Source organism: Bubalus bubalis, chromosome 22 (genome assembly GCF_019923935.1).
Source record: "Bubalus bubalis isolate 160015118507 breed Murrah chromosome 22, NDDB_SH_1, whole genome shotgun sequence".
NCBI lineage: Eukaryota > Metazoa > Chordata > Mammalia > Artiodactyla > Bovidae > Bubalus > Bubalus bubalis.
The window spans coordinates 27390885-27411027 of NC_059178.1; the positions used below are offsets into that span (position 1 = coordinate 27390885).

Here is a 20143-nt window from a genome sequence, read left to right on the forward strand (position 1 = left end):
ATCAATCCATGGTCTTTTCCAGCTCTAAGTACTTCAAAACCACAGTTAGTCATTTGCTGACCTGAACTGGTATTTGACCCTGGGCTTCCCTGTGCAAGGCTGGTGATGACTGTTTCACTTTAAATAGAATTATAAAGTGGAGCAAAGGTGAAATTGCCCTCTGGTCTACCCAGCTGCTAGGAGGCTGCCTGTGCCACCAGCCGGCATCCAGGAAGAACGTTCATAAACCCGCCATCCTTCTGCAGGCTCCACGGGAGGCCCAGCCAAGCTCCGATCCAGGCCTTGCTTTCCCCAGGCCTGCTTTCTTGACCAGCACCTCTTCAGGTCTGCAAGTGGGTCCTCTTTACCCATGTGTATTCCGTCTGTCTTCTGGCTGGGTCTTATGAGGAATAGCACATAAATGAGAGGTTTATTTTCTGCTTGCTCTGTAATTTAAAAAAAAAAAAACAAAAAAAAAACAGCCGAGTTGGTCCAGTGGAAGGTGGTGAGCGGGGAATGTTGGGGTGAGTCAAGGACACCCCTGCTGTTTATTTCCCGGGACTCCTGCTGTTTATTTCCTGGGGTGAACCCAGGTGGATGGGAGACCACACCACTAGGGGATGCTATTTCTCCAGCCGGCTCCAAGCTTCCTCCATTTTTATGAGAAGATACTGTTATTGCCCTGACTCAATGGACATGAGTTTGAGCAAATTCTAGGAGATGGTGAAGGACAGGAAAGCCTGATGTGCTACAGTCCCTGGGGTCGGAAAGACTCGGACACGACTTAGCGACTGAACAACAACAATTGTTATTGCTACAAGGGAGCTGACCTCAAATTAGCCATAATAATTACTCTTTTTACTCCTTATGCTTAACAGACATTACATTAATGTATCGGTTTCCTCAACTATAATTTTAAGTATCAGAGAAATAAGCTACCAAGCATTCTAACCCCAGGACAGCAGCAAGAGCTTAGAATCTAGGGATGATCCTTTACGACTCTGTGGATAGTCTGAGCGGACCAGTGCTTCTCAAGATACAGTGTGGTACAAATCACCTGGGGACCTTGTCCAGGCTGTTTCTGATTCAGTGCACATTGGGTAGGAGGGTTTGGCACATCTGACAAGCTCCCCGGTGGTGATGCTGCTGATTTAGAGACCACTCTGGGAGAAGCTAGGATCCCTAGACTGTCCCTAAGCCTCTTGAACTCAAGGTACCTATCCCAGAAGGTGTTGTGAGCTCAGCTTTTCCTTCTAGTGATGTGGGCTCCAAGGTCATTCTGTTTTAAAAACTTTAATTTTGTGTTGGGGTATAGCCCATTAACAATGTTCTGATAGTTGCAGGTGAACAAGGAAGGGACTGAGCCATACATATGCATGTATCCATTCTCCCCCAAACTCCCCTCCCATCCAGGCTGCCACAGAACATTGAGCTGAGTTCCCTGTGCTCTACAGGAGGTCTCCAAGTTCATTCTTTTTTAACAAATTTATTGATTTTTAATTGAAGGATAGTTGCTTTACAATATTGCTTTGGTTTCTGCCATACATCACCATGAATCAGCCATATGTCTCCTCCCTCTTGAATCTCCCTCCTACCTGCCATCCCATCCTACCCCTCTGGGTTGTTACCAAACCTCAGTTTGAGTTCCCTGAGTCATAGAGCAAATTTCCTCCGGCTATTTTACAAACGGTAGTGTATATGCTTCCATGCTACTCTCTCCATTCGTCCCGCCTTCTCTTTCCTCCCCCTGACCCGTGTCCATAGTCTGTTCTCTATGTCTGCATCTCCACTGCTGCCCTGTGAATAGGTTCATCGGTACCATCTTTCTAGGTTCCATATATATGTGTTAATATCCGATATTTGTTTTTCTCTTTCTGACTTCACTCTGTATAATAGGCTCTAGGTTCATCCACCTTGTAAGAACTGACTCAAATCCAGGTCATTCTTGAGCTCAAGCCCACCACCCACCACTATCCGCTTCCCACCCTGCTGGGTCTCCATTCCTACCGCGCAGCCCTTGCGATCCCAGGCCCCACGGCCCCCACGCTAGTGCCCCTGTGTTCTGTTGAAGGTACCCAAGGCTGCATAGCATGGTGGTTCGCTGCTACCTCCTCATCCAGCAGTACTCGGAGGCCCTGATGGCTCTGACCACCGTGGCATCCCTGCGTGACCACAGCACACCAGAGACCCTCAACATCATGGATGACCTCCTCAGCTGCCCGGGGAAGAACCGCAGCGGGCGCGGACACATGCTCATTCTCCGGGTGCCCTCCGTGCAGCTGGCGATGCTGGCCAAGGAGCGGCTGCAGGAGGTGCGCGACAAGCTGGGGCTCCAGTACCGCTTCGAGGTGGTCCTGGGGAACCCCGCCTCTGAACTCAGCGTGGCAGCCCACTTTGTGGCGCGACTAAAGGTTAGCAATGGACAGACCTTCGCTCCGTTTTCTAGGACCCCCCACCCCTACCCCATGCAGGCGGCTCAGAGGCCTGCCGTTTGCTAGAGTTTCGCACAAGTGTCACGCGATCTTCGTGACAACGTTAAGGCTAAGCTAAGGGATGTGTCCGCCTGCCTAGTTGATTGACATTCGGTCTGGGTCCCCCATGCTAGTGCATGCATGCAGTTGGTCTTCCATGCTCTCCGACTGCAGGTGCAAAAAAAAAAGTGATGACCCAATTTCACCCCCTGTTTATTGACCTTGTTCAAGATTCATCTAGCCCACGGCCAGCTGTTTTCTCAGAAAAAAAAAAAGGTAAGTTGTTCTCTCGGACCTCCGTGGGGGCACGCCTTTCAATATCATCCATTCACTGAATCTTTTCTGTCCACCCAGAGTCGGTAAAGTATCCTGTTTCTCTTCAGGGCTCACAGAGGACGACTGCCCACCCTCTTGCATGTGGATTCCCCAACAGTTTGCTGTCTCTTTGTACTTGCTTTGGCCCCAAGCGCGGGCTGGACTGAGACTCTTCCAAGCCTGTGCATGGCTAAGTCCCCCACCCCTCTGCACGGGGAAGGCATTGCTTTTTCTGAACCCCTCCTGTCAGGTGTGGTGGGCGGGGGAGACTTCTTTGATCAACTAACCTAAGTCCCTATCTCATGCCCCGCTCAGATTTTTCTGAGGACTCTTCTAATCCAATGTGTCCCAGCCCTTTGACAGCACTTTATGAAATTCTGCACACCGATAGGTACGGTACTGAGCAAGGTGCTCTCTGTCTGGGTTAGATCAACATGGTTTCTGAACCTTGCAGAAACTAAATACTGAGCTAACCTGGATAAAGAAAAGCCTACTTTGACACAAATTGTATAAAAAGAAAGCATGCAGTCTTAGAGGATTTACATTTCCATCTGGGCTGCAGTTTACCAACTGCAAAATGAGCGTTAGACTGCATGGTCTCTAAGGGCTATAATTTGAGCATTATTATTTCATATTCATAGAGCATTTTGCAAATGTAAACCTTTGTATTGCATTCTACTACCTAACTCAAATAATCCAAAATGCAGACAAAATGTCTTGTATTAGCTTGATACACAGTTGGAACAAATAAATCTGTCTAAACATAGAAGCTCCTGTATTTAGTGAAAGTTGTAACATTTACATTTCACATATGGATATATAGATATAATGTTCACAGTTTTGAATTAAAGTCATAGACCACAATATAGCAGTATTCCTGGGATAAGTAAGAAATGAGAATCCTGAAACTCTTCTTACAATACAACTTGTTAGTTATGAGACACTTTGAATGATGCTAATGATGAGGAATCTGGACAGGCAGGTAATCAGCACCGCTCTGTGAGGTCTCACACACCTACTGCAGGGAGATGTTCTAAAAGGCTATGAGGCTGCAAGGTCTTCTCTGGGTCTCCGTTGGCACTGACCCGGTGTAGCTGCTTAGAGTGTCTTAGGTCATTTGTTCAGACACTTACTGCTACTGCTACTGCTGCTGCTGCTGCTAAGTTGCTTCAGTCGTGTCTGACTCTGTGCGACCCCATAGACGGCAGCCCACCAGGCTCCCCCGTCCCTAGGATTCTCCAGACAAGAACACTGGAGTGGGTTGCCATTTCCTTCTCCACAGACACTTACTAATTCAGTGTAATCAGCAGTCTTTGATAATTTGCCCCCGTGGGCCATAGTTTGAAAACCAGTCAATAATTGAGGTTCCTACCTGGCTGCAAGCACATCAGAACCACCTGCAGGGCTTCCTGGGGCTGCTGGGGGTGTGCTGTGAAGAGATCTCAAGTGATTACTTCTCAAGCAGTTACACCTCAAGTCGCATGAGCAGTGGCCAAGCACCAGCTACACAGAAGAGACTTCCAGGGACTTCCTTGGTGGTCCAGTGGTTAAGACTCTGCCCTGTAATGCAGGAGTGCAGGTTTGATCCTCTTGGAACTAAGATCCCACGTGTGTGGGGGATGCCTTAAAAAAAAGAGAGTTTCCATATGTTCAAAATCCCTCAATCACATCAATCCATCTTTTTTATATTCCACCTTTTTTATTTTAAAAAATATTTATTTTTATTTATTTGTACCGGGTCTTTGTTTCTGCACACAGGATCTTTAGTTGGCAGCATGTGGAATCTAGTTCCCTGACCAGGGATCAAACCCAGGCCCCCTGCATTACAAGGTAGAATCTTAACCACTGGACCACCATGGAAGTCCCTATTTTCCACTGGTGTGGAAGTGAAAATTTAAAACGTTCGCATCCTTAGTAAGACTGCCACTTGCCAGGTGGTCTCTGTTTCACCTGCTGATCTCTAAATTATTAATACCAACTTCCTTCACCACTGACGAAACAGCACCAGGATGCCTTTTGTCTCTGCTGCTGCTGCTAAGTCGCTTCAGTCGTGTCGGACTCTGTGCGACCCCATAGACGGCAGCCCACCAGGCTCCTCCATCCATGGGATTTTCCATGCCTTTTGTCTCTAGCCTTGGGTAATATCCAGTGCCTCTTTTTCCATTAGGGGGCCTTATTTTTGTGCTTAGCCTTTAGGTATTGTGGTTAACTTCTAAGTGATAATAAGTACTTTGGAAGGATATAAGTTTATATCTAAATAAGTTAGTCTGTCCAGAAGGCCTGTGAAGCTTTCGTTAGATTTCCTTGACCTTGAACCCCATATGAGCCCCTAAGTCAATGCTCTCTCAGTCTTTCGTGTTGTTTTAACTGCTTCTGTAGGAAAAGCTCCCTGAGGGCATGATAGACCTGTAGAAGAACGGCAGCCATCCATCATCAGAAGTAGCAGTGTGACAGGAAAACATTACATAGTGGGTTTGCCTTGCTCTGATTGCTCAAGAGTAAAAGTGGAATCTGTTTAATCATTTTTTGAAAATAATTCTCCTTATTAAACACGACATCTATTCTTCCATCATTATAACCCAACCTCATTCTTGCTAGAACCATGAAATATATTTGGGGAGACCCCAGAGTCAGGGATCTCATAAGTCCAACAAGAAGGTTTATGAGTAAAATGATTCTTATTTGCAGAATTATTTGCTTTGACTTAGGTAATGTTCTAGTTCCCTTTGACATGAAAATATATGGAAAACTGAATTGGGGGTGGGGAGAAACTTTCTGCTAATGTCTTAATGTTTTTGACAGATTGGTTTTCTAAGACACAGAAAGTCTCTCAAACTTATAAATAGTCATGTAGATCCACTGAGTTCTCCTTGGCATAAAAATATATGACAAAAGATTGAGGTTTGGGGGCTCTTCCAGTTTTAAAAATTCTATGCATTTTACTTGAAGTAATTGTGGGTATATTTATTTCCAAGACTGGCTTTTATAGACATCAACAAACCAGTAATCAAACTCTGTTATATTATATCATATCATATCTTACCTGATATATTTCTTTTTATCCCATGTTGGTTTTAGCAAAGGAAATACCAGTCTATTTAAAAATAACATTATATGCATCTCCTAATACCTCACTTTTCAGTCCTTGTTCCCAAAAACATCATCAGAAATGTCAGTTCATTTCTTATAATTCCTGCTAGAAAGCTGATATAAATCACAATTAGATGCTACACACTTCATAAAAAGTAGTAGAAATCACCTTATCCACTTAAGAGATGGTTTATTTTCTTTCTGCTCTAGAATAGAAAAAAAAATCTGTAAGATCTTTTCACTTTCAAGCATCCTTCAAGTTGAGATTTTCTTCCTCTTGATAAATTCCTGTATGTGAGATTGTTCCATTTATTAAAGATATACATATGTGTGTATATGTATATTTCAGTTAATGTATAGAGGTGATTATATATAAGTTTTGCTGTGATTATTTTATCAGTCATTTATTAACCAAAATGGTCTTTTTCAATCAATCAATCCCAAGAGTCTTTCCATTATACAAAGAAAGTGTTGTACTTAAGACCACTGAGTCAGGTAGTTTAAGTAGGGTTTCTGTAAGGTTTGGACCATTGGTGGGATATTTCACATTGTTTATTTCTTTGATGTGCATGGCTAATACATAATATATTCATTAAGATCTCCTGTTTACCCTATTGAGATAACGTGAAAGCCCACATTCTTCTAGAGTACTTGGTGTATTCTTTTCAGTAGCAATTAAAATACATGTACACACACAAACACACTTATTGGAAGTCATTTGGAAACACAGATGTGTGTAAAATCTGACTGTAGAAACAAAAAAGGTGGAAATTCAATGAGGGGTTTTAATTTTATTGTTGGGTCCCCTTCTACAGACCTGGAGAGGAAATGAAGCAGAAGAGTGGGTCCCTCGGACGTACCAGGATCTAGAAGGTCTGCCTTGTATTGTGATATTAACTGGCAAAGATCCTCTTGGAGAAACCTTTCCCAGGTACGATGCCAATCACTAATTCTCATTTTCCATTGGTTGCTTGGCTGAGCTGACGGTTAAAACTTAGCTGATGCTCACCCACTTCCTTCACTTGGCAAGTGAGAAGGCCATTGTTTTACTCGGGGATGTAAGAAATTTAGCCTTCTTGGATTCTTTCAACTTTCCAGAGATTGCCTAGCAATTTGGGGAATGAGAGAGAAGCCCCGGAGGAGAAGTGTTTATGCATGAAAGCTGGGCAGCCAGAGGGGCAGGGAGGAGAAGCATTTCCCCCAAGAGGAGCTTTTTGGATGAAGTGTCTCTGTTAGGCTGCTGTTCCCTCAAGGATCTGGGGCCTGTGAGTTGGAAGGCAATAGCAAGAATAGTCATTGTTGTTTAGTTGCTCAGTTGTGTCCAGCTCTTTGGGGCCCTGATGGACTGTAGCCCGCCAGGCTCCTCTGTCCATGGGATTTTCCAGGAGTGGGTTGCCATTTCCTTCTCCAGGGGATTTTTCCAACCCAGGGATTAAACCCGAGTCTCCTGCATTGGCAGGCGGATTCTTTGCCACTGAGCCACCTGGGAAGCCCAAGAATAGTCACAGCATTCACTGAGTGCTTGCTGTGAGTTAAGTGAAGTGAACGTAGCTCAGTCATATCTGACTCTTTGCGACGCCATGGACTGTAGCCCCCAGGTTCCTCTGTGCATGGGATTTTCCAGGCAAGAATACTGAAGTGGGTAGCCATTCTCTTCTCCAGGGAATCTTTCCAACCCAGGGATCAAACCCAGGTCTCCTGCATTGCAGGCAGGTTCTTTACTGTCTGAACCACCAGGGCAGCCCACTGGGTATTGCTCTAAACACACTGCTTGTGCCATGTCATTCATTCCTTGCAGTAACTGTCAGCTGGGCACTGTTACTCTATTCCATATGTGGAGAAAGTGAAGTGACTGTCCCGCGGCCCTAACAGCTAGGAGGCGGCAGCACTGAGGTTTACATCGAGGATCACCTCACATTTTGACCGCTGTCAGCCACACGTAAACGCTGCGCGCCTCACCAAAGACACCATTACTTTGTGCAGGTCTCTAAAGTACTGTGACCTCCGGTTAATTGATTCAAGCTACTTAACCCGCACGGCCTTGGAGCAGGAGATGGGGCTGGCCTGCTGCTACGTGTCCAAAGAGGTGATCCGGGGGCCCACTGCCGCCCTGGACCTCAGCGGCAAGGAGCAAGAGCGAGCCACGGCCAGCGAGAATGACACCGAGGAGCTGCTGATCGACCTGGAGAGACCCCAGAGTAACAGCAGCGCCATCACGGGAACTTCAGGTCAGTACTTTCTCTCTCCAGGGGTTGGGGCAGGAGAGAGGAAGGGGTAGAAGTAGGGAAGGCAGAGGCACCTGCTGCCTCCCATCCAGCTTTCAGAGCAGTGGTGGCTGACCTGGGCATCCCTTCCAGACCTCAGTCCTGGGGAGACGTAGTTGACAGACGTTGAGTCATGAGCAGCCACAAGACATTTGCCTGGAAAGCACTTAATGAAGAGCTTGCTAATAGGCTAAATGCATGCATGCACGCTGTATGCTAAGTCACTTCAGTCATGTCCAATTCTTTGTGACCCTATGGACTGTAGCCTGCCAGGTTCCTCTGTTCAAGGGATTCTCCAGGCAAGAATACTGGAGTGGGTGGCCATTTCCTGCTCCAGGAGATCTTCCTGACCAATAGGCTAAATACAATAAGTAAATTTCATGAATCCTCACTAACACCACGTCTCCTAGTCTCTGCACCCTAATCATCTCATTATATTACACATCTGATATTTGCACAAAGGCCTTCTTTTCCTTCCAGACCCTGAAGTGGTTTGTGCTAATTGGCCTAGTACCTGGCACTGAGTGTGTGTTTGTTTGAACGGATGAATGAGTGACTTTTCCCCCAAGTACCTAAATGGCAAGTGTTTACATACGGAAGGCTACTCTGGGGCCACTGGTCGATTGGGATGATCCAGCCTACAGCCTACCAACTGCCCTCTTCTTATGTTACTGTGTGGCTGATGGCAGTGCCTGGCATGGATTTTCTTCTGCTAAATAGTATTAAGCAAATACAGCATTATTTCCAGGGCTTCCCAGGTGGCGCTAGTAGTAAAGAACCCGCCTGCCAATGCAGGAGACATGAGACGTCAGTTCAATCCCTGGGTAGACAAGCTCCTCTAGAGGAGGGCATGTCAACCCACTCCAGTATTCTTGCCTAGAGAATCTCCTGGACAGAGGAGGCTGGTGGGCTATGGTCCATGGGGTCGCAAAGAGTTGGACACGACTGAAGCAACTTACTCCCCACACACAGCATTATTTCCATTTTTTTTTTCTGAGTGTGAAAGTTATAATAGAGTTTAATATAGAAAACTTGGAGAATGTAATGAAGTATAGAGAAGAGATGAAAAATGAAAATCCCACAACAGAGGGAACCACCATTCACATTCCTTCTGCCCCGTGTTTCCCTTCTTTTACCTCATGACACTGACTCACACACACGCGCGCACACACACACACACACACACACACCCCTTCTGAATGGAAAAGGCAGGTATCTGTGCCTGGAAGAGCGTGAGGACTGTCTTACGGAGGTCTGCTTCAGTCATGGGTCAGGGCTGTACCCCCCACCCTCTAACAACAGCCTCCCCAGTTCTGCCTGGTAGACCAGTTCAGAATAAAGGAGGGAGTTTGGGAAGATGGTAAAGGGTAACAGAGGAAGGGGAAGAACACACCTAGAAGCTTTTCCACACCAGCCAGCATCGGTGAGGGAGAGGAGGAAGGTGGAGCAGGGTGGGGGTGATTAGAGTCCACTTCCTTCCTGGGCTCCTTGATCAGCCCCCTCCCTCCCCTAGGCGTGGAGAGCTGCCCCACAGACTCTGGATTCTGGCCTTGCTCTCATGAACTCTGCTGTCTGGAGTTCCCCCTCCCCAATCTTGGAGGACCCAGATGCTGCCCCCTACACACACCACCCTACCCACCACCCCACCAACCTCCAGCTGACTTTCAGGGTCCTCAGAGGATTCTCATTGCCCAAGGCATTCAGGCCAGAAGACTCAAGGGGCCTTGAAGGCAGAAGAAAACCGTCATGCAGAAATCAGCTGAGCAGCGGTGATGGGGTCAGGAGCCTCTGGTTACTGGCCCTTCACCTAGGAGCTCCCAAGGTTGGGATTTGCCTGGGAGGCACCAGTCTGAGCAGAAAGAGTCTTGTAATTTGATTCTGGTTTGTCTTCAAACCACTTGGTCGCTCAGTCGTGTCTGACTCTGTGACCCCATGGACTGTAGCCCTCCAGGCTCCTCTGTCCATGGGATTCTCCAGGCAAGAATACTGGAGTGGGTTGCCACGCCCTTATCTTCTCAACCCAGGGATGGAACCCAGGTCTCCTGCACTGCAGGTGGATTCTTTACCGTCTGAGCCACCAGGGAAGGGTGGGGGTGGGGGACATTTGCGGTGAGTTGGCTGCAGGTGAGCAGATCTCCGGCCCTGGGGTGTAGGGAGGGAGGAGGTTACGCCCCGCCTTTCCACGCTGGTCCGGTCCGGGCATCTGTGGAAGGGGCTGCACCCTGGGGAGCTTGTCCACAGCCAGGAGGGTGGGGCCTGGGACCCCAGAAGGAGGCGAGTGCCAATGGACAGGATTTGGGTGTGGAGCGTGTGTTGGTCAGGGTTCTGGAGTGATTCGGACGGATTATCCAAACGACCTAACCAGCGGAGAGTTTAATAACCCGCGATGTACGAAGACGCGGGCAGGAGGGAAAAAAGCAGCAGGAGGCGGCGGGGTGGTCGGTCCCAGGGCGCCGGGACTACGAGCGGCCTGAAGACGCGGGGAGGGTCGGACGTGGGTCCAGGTTTCTCCTGGCCGCCCGGAGGAAACCGGGAATAAGTGGCCATTTCCGAGCCCACACAGCAGCCAGGGCGGGGGAGAGGGGACGCGAGCGGGGCGGCAGGGCGCCAGGGGCAGAGGGGCGGCCCGAAGCCCGAGCGCCGCCTGGACCCCAGGGCTTCCCCCGGGGCAGGAGCGGCGGTGACAGCGCGGCGTGTGGGTCCTCTTTCAGGCTCCATCATGGAGAATGGGGTCAGCTCGTCCAGCACCGCCGACAAGTCCCAGAAGCCGCCCCCGACACCCAGCTTCCGGAGTCCGGTCCCCAACGCGGGGCTGGACGAGGGGCTCTCGGCCGGCCCGGCGGGACCCGGGGAGTCCCTAAAGCAGGAGTGCGACTCGCTGGGGCCCCCGCTGGCCAGCAGCACCACCGCCAAGCCGTCGCCGTCGTCATCGGGGCCCGGGGCGCTGCCGTGGCCCGGGCCGCCGGGCCGGGCCGGCCGGCCCCCCCAGGCCGCGCTGCCCCCAGTGGTCATCCTGTCCAAGGCGGCCTACAGCCTTCTGGGCGCGCGGCGGGGCGGCAAGCTGCCGGCGGCCGCGGCCCTGCTGCCGCACCCCGACGTGGCCTGGGCCAGCCCGCTGCGCCCGCCGCCGCCCGCGCACGCCGGCCCCGAGGAGCAGTCGCTCTACTACCGCCGCTGGACGGCCGCGCGGCCGCACCACGCCGACCACGGCAACCCGCCAGACCCCGCCTCTGGCGCGCGGGCCTGCCACCCGCGCCGGCTCCTGCTGAGCGGGCCCCCCCAGGTAGAGGCAGGGGTTCGGGAGAGGGTTCGGGGTGGGGGACTGGGGTGGGGGAGTGGAGGTAGGGCGCGGGAGCAGGGGTCTGGGATTGGGGGATCCGGGGGTAGGGCGCGGGGGCGGGGGTCTGAAATTGGAGGATCGGGGATAGGGCGCAGGGGCAAGGGGCTCTGGGGTTGCGGGGTCGGAGTAGGGCGCGGGTGCAGGGGTTCTGGGCTTCGGGGGTCGGAGGTAGGGCGTGGGGGCACGGGGTCTGGGGTTGGGGGTGTCTCGGGTCGGGGGGCGTCGAGGCCCCACTCAGAGATGGAAGGAGTCGTTGGAGAGCCCAGGTGTGACGTCCCTTTTCTCTTTTCCTCCCCCTCCCCGCCTACAATTCGACACCCGCCCCAGGTGGGGAAGACGGGCTCCTACCTGCAGTTCCTGAGGCTCCTCTTCCGCATGCTCATCCGGCTGTTGGAAGTGGACGTGTACGACGAAGCCGAGATCAACACCGGTGAGCGCCGGGCGTGGCGGTGCGGGCTATTACCACCACATCCCGGGGCTGTCCGCGGCCTCCAGAGGATTAGTGCAGGGTTATTGAGAAGTTAGAGGGCAGGAGCCAGCAAAGAGTTGTAAGAAGCCGTGACCGTTTAGGTCGGGGTGTGACTTCCCCTCCTTTGAACCCCGATCCCCACTGTGTCCCCCGAATCACTGGGCACAGAGGCATCTTATAAAGCCCGTCAGGTGGGTTCACTGCTCAGATGGTGACAGGTTTAAAATTAGTGGACTGCGGTGTTCTACGGCTTAAGGGTCCAGGGCACGTTTTATACTCCATCAGGGTAACCTTATGTTTTGCCTGCTGGCTGCAAGTGAAGGTGTGTGGATTACTACCCAAAGGAAAAACTTCCTTGAGCAGGACAGAACCCTGGCACCATCAACAGCCCCTTGGGACTGGCAGAAGGATGGAGGGCCTGGTGCTTGACAGGCCATCCCCAGCCTGCACCTCCTGCCCCCTTTCTTGGCCCTGCCACCCTGCTGTCGCTTGTGAGGAAGGCGGTTCCCCTCAGCCTGTCCAGCAGGGCGGGAGCATGGGCATGAGCAGGGGTCAGCTAGCATTAGCCCTGCGGCCAGGGGAGGGTGGCTTTGCATCTCAGAGGGACTGCGGTGCTGGAGGAAATGGGGGGGGGGGGGCAGGAGTAGTCATGGGTAGACGTTCTTCCCAAGCCCCTGAAAGATGAAGGTAGAGAAGAAAAAGGCCTTGCGTCGTCCATCACATTAGCCCTTGGAGACCTCCAACTCGCTTGCTTTTCCTAAACAGTTGGACCTGTCCTGTGACCGGCCCAAGGGATAGATTAGTTAAGAGCCAGACTAGGTAAAATCAGCCATGTTTAATCATCTTCCTATGGCTTTTGATTCAACTTCCATCCTCCATAGTTTACGTGCATGATTCCAGACAAACGCACACAGTCCTGTCTTCCGGTCCACATCTCCTTGTCTGCGTGCCTGGCTGAGCTGTAGCAGACCCCAGGCCACCACAGAGGGGACTGAAAGACCCCGGGGGCTGCCCAAAGCAGGCGGGGCTACAGTGCAAAGGCAGAGCCGAGCTGACCAGGAGTGAGGGACCGTCATCCCATTGACCCCCACCTCCTAGGCTCCTCGGAAGAACAACACCTTTAATTTTCATCTCAGATTCCCACTACAGGGCCTACAGCTGTGAGAGTCAAACCTGGCCTTTGTGATGAGCAGCACTGTTTGGCTTTATTCCTTCACCCTAATTTTAGTGCCGGTGAATGCAATGGTACACTGGAGAGGCATGGGGATGTGCTTTTATTAAATGAGAATAAGCTCTAACTTTTAAATACAATGCACATTTTTAAATGAAACCTAAACTTTAAAAAGGTCCAGGATGTAAAAATAAACAGTGTTGTGCTTAAAAGGTAATACCTGAGCTTCTAGCTTGTAGGCTTTTGGCAGGGGGAAGTTTTTGTTGCTCCTTTTGAGGGCTTTCCCAGTGCTCAGATGGTGAAGAATCTGCCATAATGAGGTTTAAAAAATCTGGACATAATGAGACATGGGTTCAATCCCTGGGTTGGGAAGATCCCCTGGCAAAGGGAATAGCAACTCATTCTAGTATTCTTGCCTGGAGAATTCCATGGACAGAGGAGCTTGGCAGGCTACAGTTCATGGGGTTGCAAAGAGTTGAACACAACTGAGCGACTGACACACACACGCATGCTCCCTTTACACTGTCTTAAGCTGATCTTATAGTTTTTATTATTAATAACAAATATCACCTATTGGACACACACCATGTGCCTGCCACATGGTGTTAGCACTTTCAGTATGCCATCTGGACTTCTTAAAACAATCAGGGAACCCTAACAAATGAAGGTGCCTGCAGGTGTGAAGTCACAAGATCAGCGGGGGCAGTGGCCTGGACTCAAACCCAAGGCCCCAGGCTCTCAACCTGGTTTGCATGTTGGAAGCACTGAAGGAGCTTTAAATACGACAAGTGCCTAAATAGGGAAGGTGGTTCTAGGCTGTGTGGCCTGAGCACAGGGGTTTTACAAGCTCCAGTGGATTCTTATAAACAACAGACACTGTGAATCTTGCTTAATGAGCCCCTGAAATCCTTTCAGCTGTCGGCATCTTAAAACCCCATGACTAAAACTCTTGTGATAGGATTCAGATCATCCAAAGTTAATTAAGATTTTAGGGACACTTGGGGGTCGGGCGTGGGAGACTAGTGGATCTCTTAGACTTGGGAGTTTCTGGGCTGGGTGTGTAGAGGCTAATGGGGACCAGTGAGGGCCAGCATCCCTCCCAGTAGGTCTGAAGGACACTCTGCACCCCTCTCCCCTGGACTCGGGAGCTCATTTCTCAGAAAGGCCTTTGTCCACCTACCTGGGCTGTATGTTTCCCTGACACTTGGGTGAGAGGGAGGGAGGGCAGCCAGTCGGTCTGATTGGGCTGCCCTGTGCACTTTCCTTCTTGGCCTAGATCACAGTGAAAGCAGTGAGGTGAGCCAGTCAGAGGGCGAACCCTGGCCTGACATCGAGAGCTTCAGTAAAATGCCCTTTGACGTCAGTGTGCACGACCCCAAGTACAGTTCGATGAGCCTGGTATATACTGAGAAGCTGGCAGGGGTCAAACAAGGTCAGTGTACGTGGAGCCTGAAGGTCAAGGGTTCACCTAAATGAGGGCGGGAAACCTGGGGCCGTTTACTCCTTGAGAGCAGCTTAAGTCATACTCCTTTGCATGTCTTGTTTTATTCACATGAATGTCACCTTTTGGGCTTCCTGGGTGGCTCAGTGGTAAAGAATCCACCTGCCAATGTAGAAGGCGTGGGTTCAATCCCAGGGTCAGCAAGATCCCCCTGGAGGAGGGCATGGCAACCCACTCTAGTATTCCTGCCTGGAGAATCCCATGGACAGAGGAGCCTGGTGGGCTACAGTCCATGGATTTGCCAAAGTTGGACGTGACTTAGCAACTAAACAACAGCAAGGTCACCTTGTAATTTTCAGAGCTGCCTCTCAGGGCATAAACTGCAGAATCCTAGGAAAAGCCCTTCTGGGGGTGGGGGACTTTTTGCCCAGGCATAGGGGCTTCACACACAGCATAGGAAGGTGTTTTGTCTCTTTTTACACAGAAGCGATAAAGGAACCCAAAGCTGAGGAGCCCCGGAAACGAGAAACTATGTCCATGATGCTGACCAAGTACGCGGCCTACAACACCTTCCACCACTGCGAGCAGTGCCAGCAGTACATGGACTTCACCTCTGCCTCCCAGGTGCAGCCCGTGCTCCTGCCTGTTACCCAGCCTGGGTTCTGTGTGCAGGAGAGGGAAGGCCCCAGTGTCAAGCCCTAGATGGCTTGTTTGGTTTTTAAAAAATATTTATTTAGTTGTGTCGGGTCTTAGTTGCCACATGCAGAATCTTTTCATTGCTGCGAACAGACTCTGAAGTCGCGGTGCATGGGCTCCAGAGAGCGCAGGCTTTGGCAGTTGCAACCCGTGGGCTTTATAGCTGCCCCGAGGGATGTGGGATCTTAGTTCCCCAATCAGGAATCAAACCCACATCCCCTGCATGGCAAGGCAGATTCTTAACCACTGGGTCGCCAGGAAACTTCCAAGGATAGCTTGTTGATGAAATGGAGCCACTCATTTGTGAGCAGAATGCATGAAGCAGTTGATAAAATGACTTTGGGTTTATTGGGATTATAGGCAGGGGAGAAAGAAACTGATTTGTGTCTTAAGTCACTTCATCAAATGGTTACATGTGTTGTTTTAGAAAGTAACTGGTATGTCTGTGATTCTGAAAAAGCTGGATATTACAGTATGTTTGACAAAAGGGTCTCTTCCCCTCCTTCGGGTTGTTGATGAAGATGGTGTTACTATCTGCAAGTCCGTAGGGTGTGCCCTGTGAGCTGTGATCTGCACAGACCCAGTCTCCCTCTCACTCCAGCGTGGGGTGGTTTTGACCACTAGGCACACAGAGGAGTCAGCGTGTGCTCTTTTATCTGGAGAGCACTGAGAGGTAGAACGCGGAAGGTGAGCAAGTACCCCACGCTGCTGCGCTCCTCGTGGCCAGAGCATCTTTAAGCACAGAGGATGGGAAAGCAGCCAGTGATGGTTGTATCCAGCGCTTATGTGGGGGCTGAGCTCCACACTGCTTCCCCACTTTATCTTCTTGACCTTTAGTGCTTGGCCCTGAGCGTCTGGAACAACTCTTCCTTTCTATAGCATGTGCCAGGTGGGCGCCCGGCTTCCTCCCCAGACTTGCTTCTGCGCTTGAGGATCTGGTCTTCTCCATTTTCCCCAGGGAACCCAGAAGGATGTGCTGGTCTTTCTGCTCTTCTGCTAGAAGTTACCTTTCATGCCCCAAATGGTTTCCTGTGTCATTGAAAACTTTCAGTGGACTGTTTGAAATCAGCTCACAATGCTTTATGGAATATAGATGATACAAGCCCCTGATATGAATCATTAGAAAATTCATTTTTTAGACAATATATTAAAAGCCTTCTATTTAGTTTCTGTGTGATTACAGTACTGCCTGATACTTGTGAAGCAGAATGAAGATCTTAAGGGGAGTATTACAATATTATTTTTCTATGAAATGTAATATTTAGGTTGAACCTCTTGGGGAGGCTACCTGGATTGTTCTCGTGCCTGCTGACTAGTGATGCTGTCTTTTCATTAGGCCAAATATTGTCGGCATTGTAAAGACTTTTATATAATTATTCACTGAGGTGGGTTATGAGAGAGTGTATCAACTTTCCAGCAACTTAAAAAAGATGTTAGATTTGTATGTGGCTTGGATGAGTCAAATGTCTCTTCTGGAAGCCAGAGTTCTAGGATAAGTGACCATTCAGACATCTTGAGCTTCCAGTGTAGCCAGGAAAGATGGGCCCACAGGGTATTTTAATGATGTCAGTCTTAATAGTTTATTTAGGAAAAATATCATTTGACCTGACCCACTCAGAAGAGGCTCCCTTGGTCAGGAAGATGGAGATGGGCATGGCGACCCACTCCAGTATTCTTGCCTGGAGAATCCCATGGGCTGAGGAGCCTGGTGGGCTACAGTCCAAAGGGTCACAGAGCTGGAGACGACTGAAGCAACTGAGCGCACACGTGTGCACAGAGAAGCGTTTCCCCCCGTAGCTGGGCACCTTTGGGAGTGTTTGCATAGCAAGACCTCCCAGAGGCACACTGGGCCTCTGCAGGGCTGAGCGCTAGTGGTTCTAAGAAGGTGAGAGATCGTAGTTTTCAGCAGCAGTCACTGCACCACCCTAGAGAGGCTGTTTGGGGTGAGAAGCTTGGATCTCGTGTCAGCCACTAAAGATGCAGTGTTTGCCTTTTCTGACACTGCACGCACAGCCAGGTCTGGCGGGAGGTAGAAGTCCAGGATAGCTGGCCTCTATCAATAACCATCTTGAGAGGAGCAGCCTGGAAGCTTGCCAACTGTGAGCTTACACGCCCTCCCTTTGCTCTTTGCAAACGCAGATGTCCGACTCCACTCTCCACGCCTTCACGTTCTCGTCCTCCATGCTGGGAGAAGAGGTGCAGCTCTACTTCATCATTCCCAAATCCAAAGAGAGTCACTTTGTCTTCAGCAAGCAGGGCAAGCACCTGGAGAGCATGCGGCTGCCACTGGTCTCAGACAAGGTGGGTGATAGCGTCTGGATGCACGGCCGGCCGGCCTCAGGTACTAGAGCCAGTTTTATAAGCGTCTAGTATCTAAGGGTTCTAATTTCTCTTTTTGGCCTCTGGTCCTTTTTTTTTTTTTTTTTTTTTTCTTTCAGCAGAATTTGAACGTGGTCAAGAGCCCTATTTTCACCCCCTCCAGCGGTCGCCACGAGCACGGACTTCTAAACCTCTTTCACGCCATGGAGGGCATCAGCCACTTGCACCTGCTGGTGGTCAAAGAGTACGAGATGCCGCTGTACCGCAAATACTGGCCCAACCACATCATGCTGGTGCTTCCTGGCATGTTCAATAACGCAGGCGTGGGTAAGGGGGCGCGCGGATGCTGGGCAAGGGCTGGGAAGAGAAATACCAAGCCAAGCTCCGTTCCTCAGGATTCCAGAGGGTCCCATGACCCTGGAAAGTGTCTTGTTCTGTGGACCAAAGGACTTTTGACTCTCTTAAAAAAAAAAATTATTTTTGGCTGGGCTGGCTCTTCGTTGCTGCACAGACTTTTCTCTAGCTGTGGTGAGCCGTGGCTACTCTTTTGTTGCGGAGCATGGGCTCTCGGGCATGTAGACTTGAGTGGTTGCGGCACGTGGGCTCAGTAGTTGAGTCCCAGCCTCTAGAGCACAGGCTCAGTAGTTGCGGCACATGGGCTTAGTTGCTCCTCAGCATGTGGGATCTTCCCCCATCAGGAATCAAACCCGTGTCTCTTGTGTCAGCAGGTAGACTCTTCACCACTGAGCCACTAAGGAAGCCCTTGACTCCTCTTTAAATGAGTTTTCATTTCTCTTTATCTTCAGTCTTGCAGAATTTTTTAACTTCTGAGGACCAGCATCCAAAGAAGTCACTGATACACTGAGCACCCTGGGAGGGCTTGGGACTCTGGCCAGCACAGGCTGCAGGTGTTGCTCCCTACCAGCTGGCAGCAGGGACCTCACAGAGAGGAGGACAGTCAGAGGAGGAGGGGGGTTAGCAGTTCGGACCCAGGTCTGGAGGGATCGCTGGGGGTCATCGCTGATCTTAAAGGCACACAGCAAGTTCTCGGGGGTTCTGTACAGCTGGGGGCTGAAAGCACCATCACTGCCGATAGCAGGCATCTTGAAAGTGCCTGGAAGTCTTGCCTGCTTTCCCCTCGGGATTTAAGGTCAGTGGGCTGATTTCTCAAGGGGACACCTGGCTGTTGTGTGTACTGACAGAGCGGGAGGAGGAACTAGAGAGAGAGGTCCAGAGCTGCTTCGTTTACCCCTGAAGGCAGGAGACCTCCAACCGGATCCAGCGTCCTAGGGCTCTGCTCTCTGCCCACTCCCTGCATCTCACTCACTTCCCATCGGCTTCAGTGGGAATTTCGAGGCAGAGCTTCAGGAGGGCTGAGGATGAAGAGCTTTAGAGCCCACTGCTGGAGTGAAGGCAGAAAAGACCCGAGTAGTGCCCTGGATCCACGTGGGCCTTCTCTCCAGGTCTCTCTCCCCATTCCTTCTTAAGACTCTTCCTTTCTTGTTCTCCATTTCATTCCTTTTCGTTTCCTTAAGTTTTCGCCTTAATATTGATTAAAATATTTTCCAAACAGGTTTATATTTTTAATGTAATTTTATTTCCCATCACTTAACATCAAATGAGGTAAGAATTTCACATATTTCTGGTCCCTTCCCCAAAACACATATCCCCAAACTTAACTAAAATCTTTCTCTATATTTACATGACCCTCACACCTTTCCGTGCCTAACTGACCTTCAGGAGAAAGTATTTCCTCATCCCAGATTTGAGTGAATTTGTTTAGTGCCAGTTTTGCCATTTTTGTAATCATCTGGGGAGAGAAACCAACATATATGCAAATGAAGCAGCATTTTTTTTAATTGATACACAGCACAAAATTTAGCCGTTGTTCAGTGTACGGCTCAGCATTCATCAGTACATTCACATTGTTGTGCAGCTGGTCTCCAGAACTCTTGTCCATCTGGCAAAACCGACTCAGTAACATCAAAGGGGAACTCCCCGTTTTTATTACCACTCACTCACTAATGGACCCTGGGTCTGCCCCTCACCTTCCGACTGTTGTGAATGATGCTGCTGTGGACACGAACACAAATCTCAAAACCCTGCTTTCCGTTCTTATACCCCAAAGTAGAATTGCTTAATCACATAGTAATTCCACTTTTTTTTTTTAGGAATTGACATACTGTTTTTCATAATGGCTTGTACATTCTTACCAACAATGTAAAATGGTTCCAGTTTTAACACATCTTCACTAACACTTGTGTTTTTTGGGAATTTTTGCTGTTGTTGTTAGTAGCCAACCTAATGGGTGTGTGATGGTATCTTGTGATTTACACTTTCCTAATGATTAGTGATGTTGATCGTATTTTTATTTGCTTACTGGCCATTTGTGTATCTTTGGAGAATCTATTTTTAGTAATGTTTTTGTTGTTGACTTGTAGGGGTTCTTTGTATATTCTAGATTTTCACCCCTTATCAGATAAGGTTTGTAAGTATTTTCTCCTATTCCATAGGAGGATGTGTTCTTGCAGTTTAATTCTTTCGTGGTCCAGTTTACTTTTTCTCTTGTTGCCATGCTTTTAGTGTCA

General features: G+C 49.7%; 1 protein-coding gene across 8 annotated transcripts in view; it reads left to right on the forward strand.

Moving 5' to 3' along the window:
- Window positions 1–20143, forward strand: part of GREB1L (GREB1 like retinoic acid receptor coactivator) — a 246922-nt gene that overhangs the window by 215061 nt on the left and 11718 nt on the right. For 6 of the 8 annotated variants that reach the window (XM_044934471.2, XM_025273445.2, XM_044934473.1 and 3 more), the window contains 9 exons: window positions 2051–2390; window positions 6671–6786; window positions 7839–8083; window positions 10831–11402; window positions 11787–11889; window positions 14376–14531; window positions 15025–15164; window positions 17376–17537; window positions 17675–17882. In XM_044934471.2, coding sequence (XP_044790406.1) covers window positions 2051–2390; window positions 6671–6786; window positions 7839–8083; window positions 10831–11402; window positions 11787–11889; window positions 14376–14531; window positions 15025–15164; window positions 17376–17537; window positions 17675–17882 — 2042 coding nt within the window. The remainder of the gene's footprint in view (window positions 1–2050; window positions 2391–6670; window positions 6787–7838; window positions 8084–10830; window positions 11403–11786; window positions 11890–14375; window positions 14532–15024; window positions 15165–17375; window positions 17538–17674; window positions 17883–20143) is intronic. The other 2 variants (XM_025273447.2, XM_025273450.2) reach the window with 1 other exon arrangement.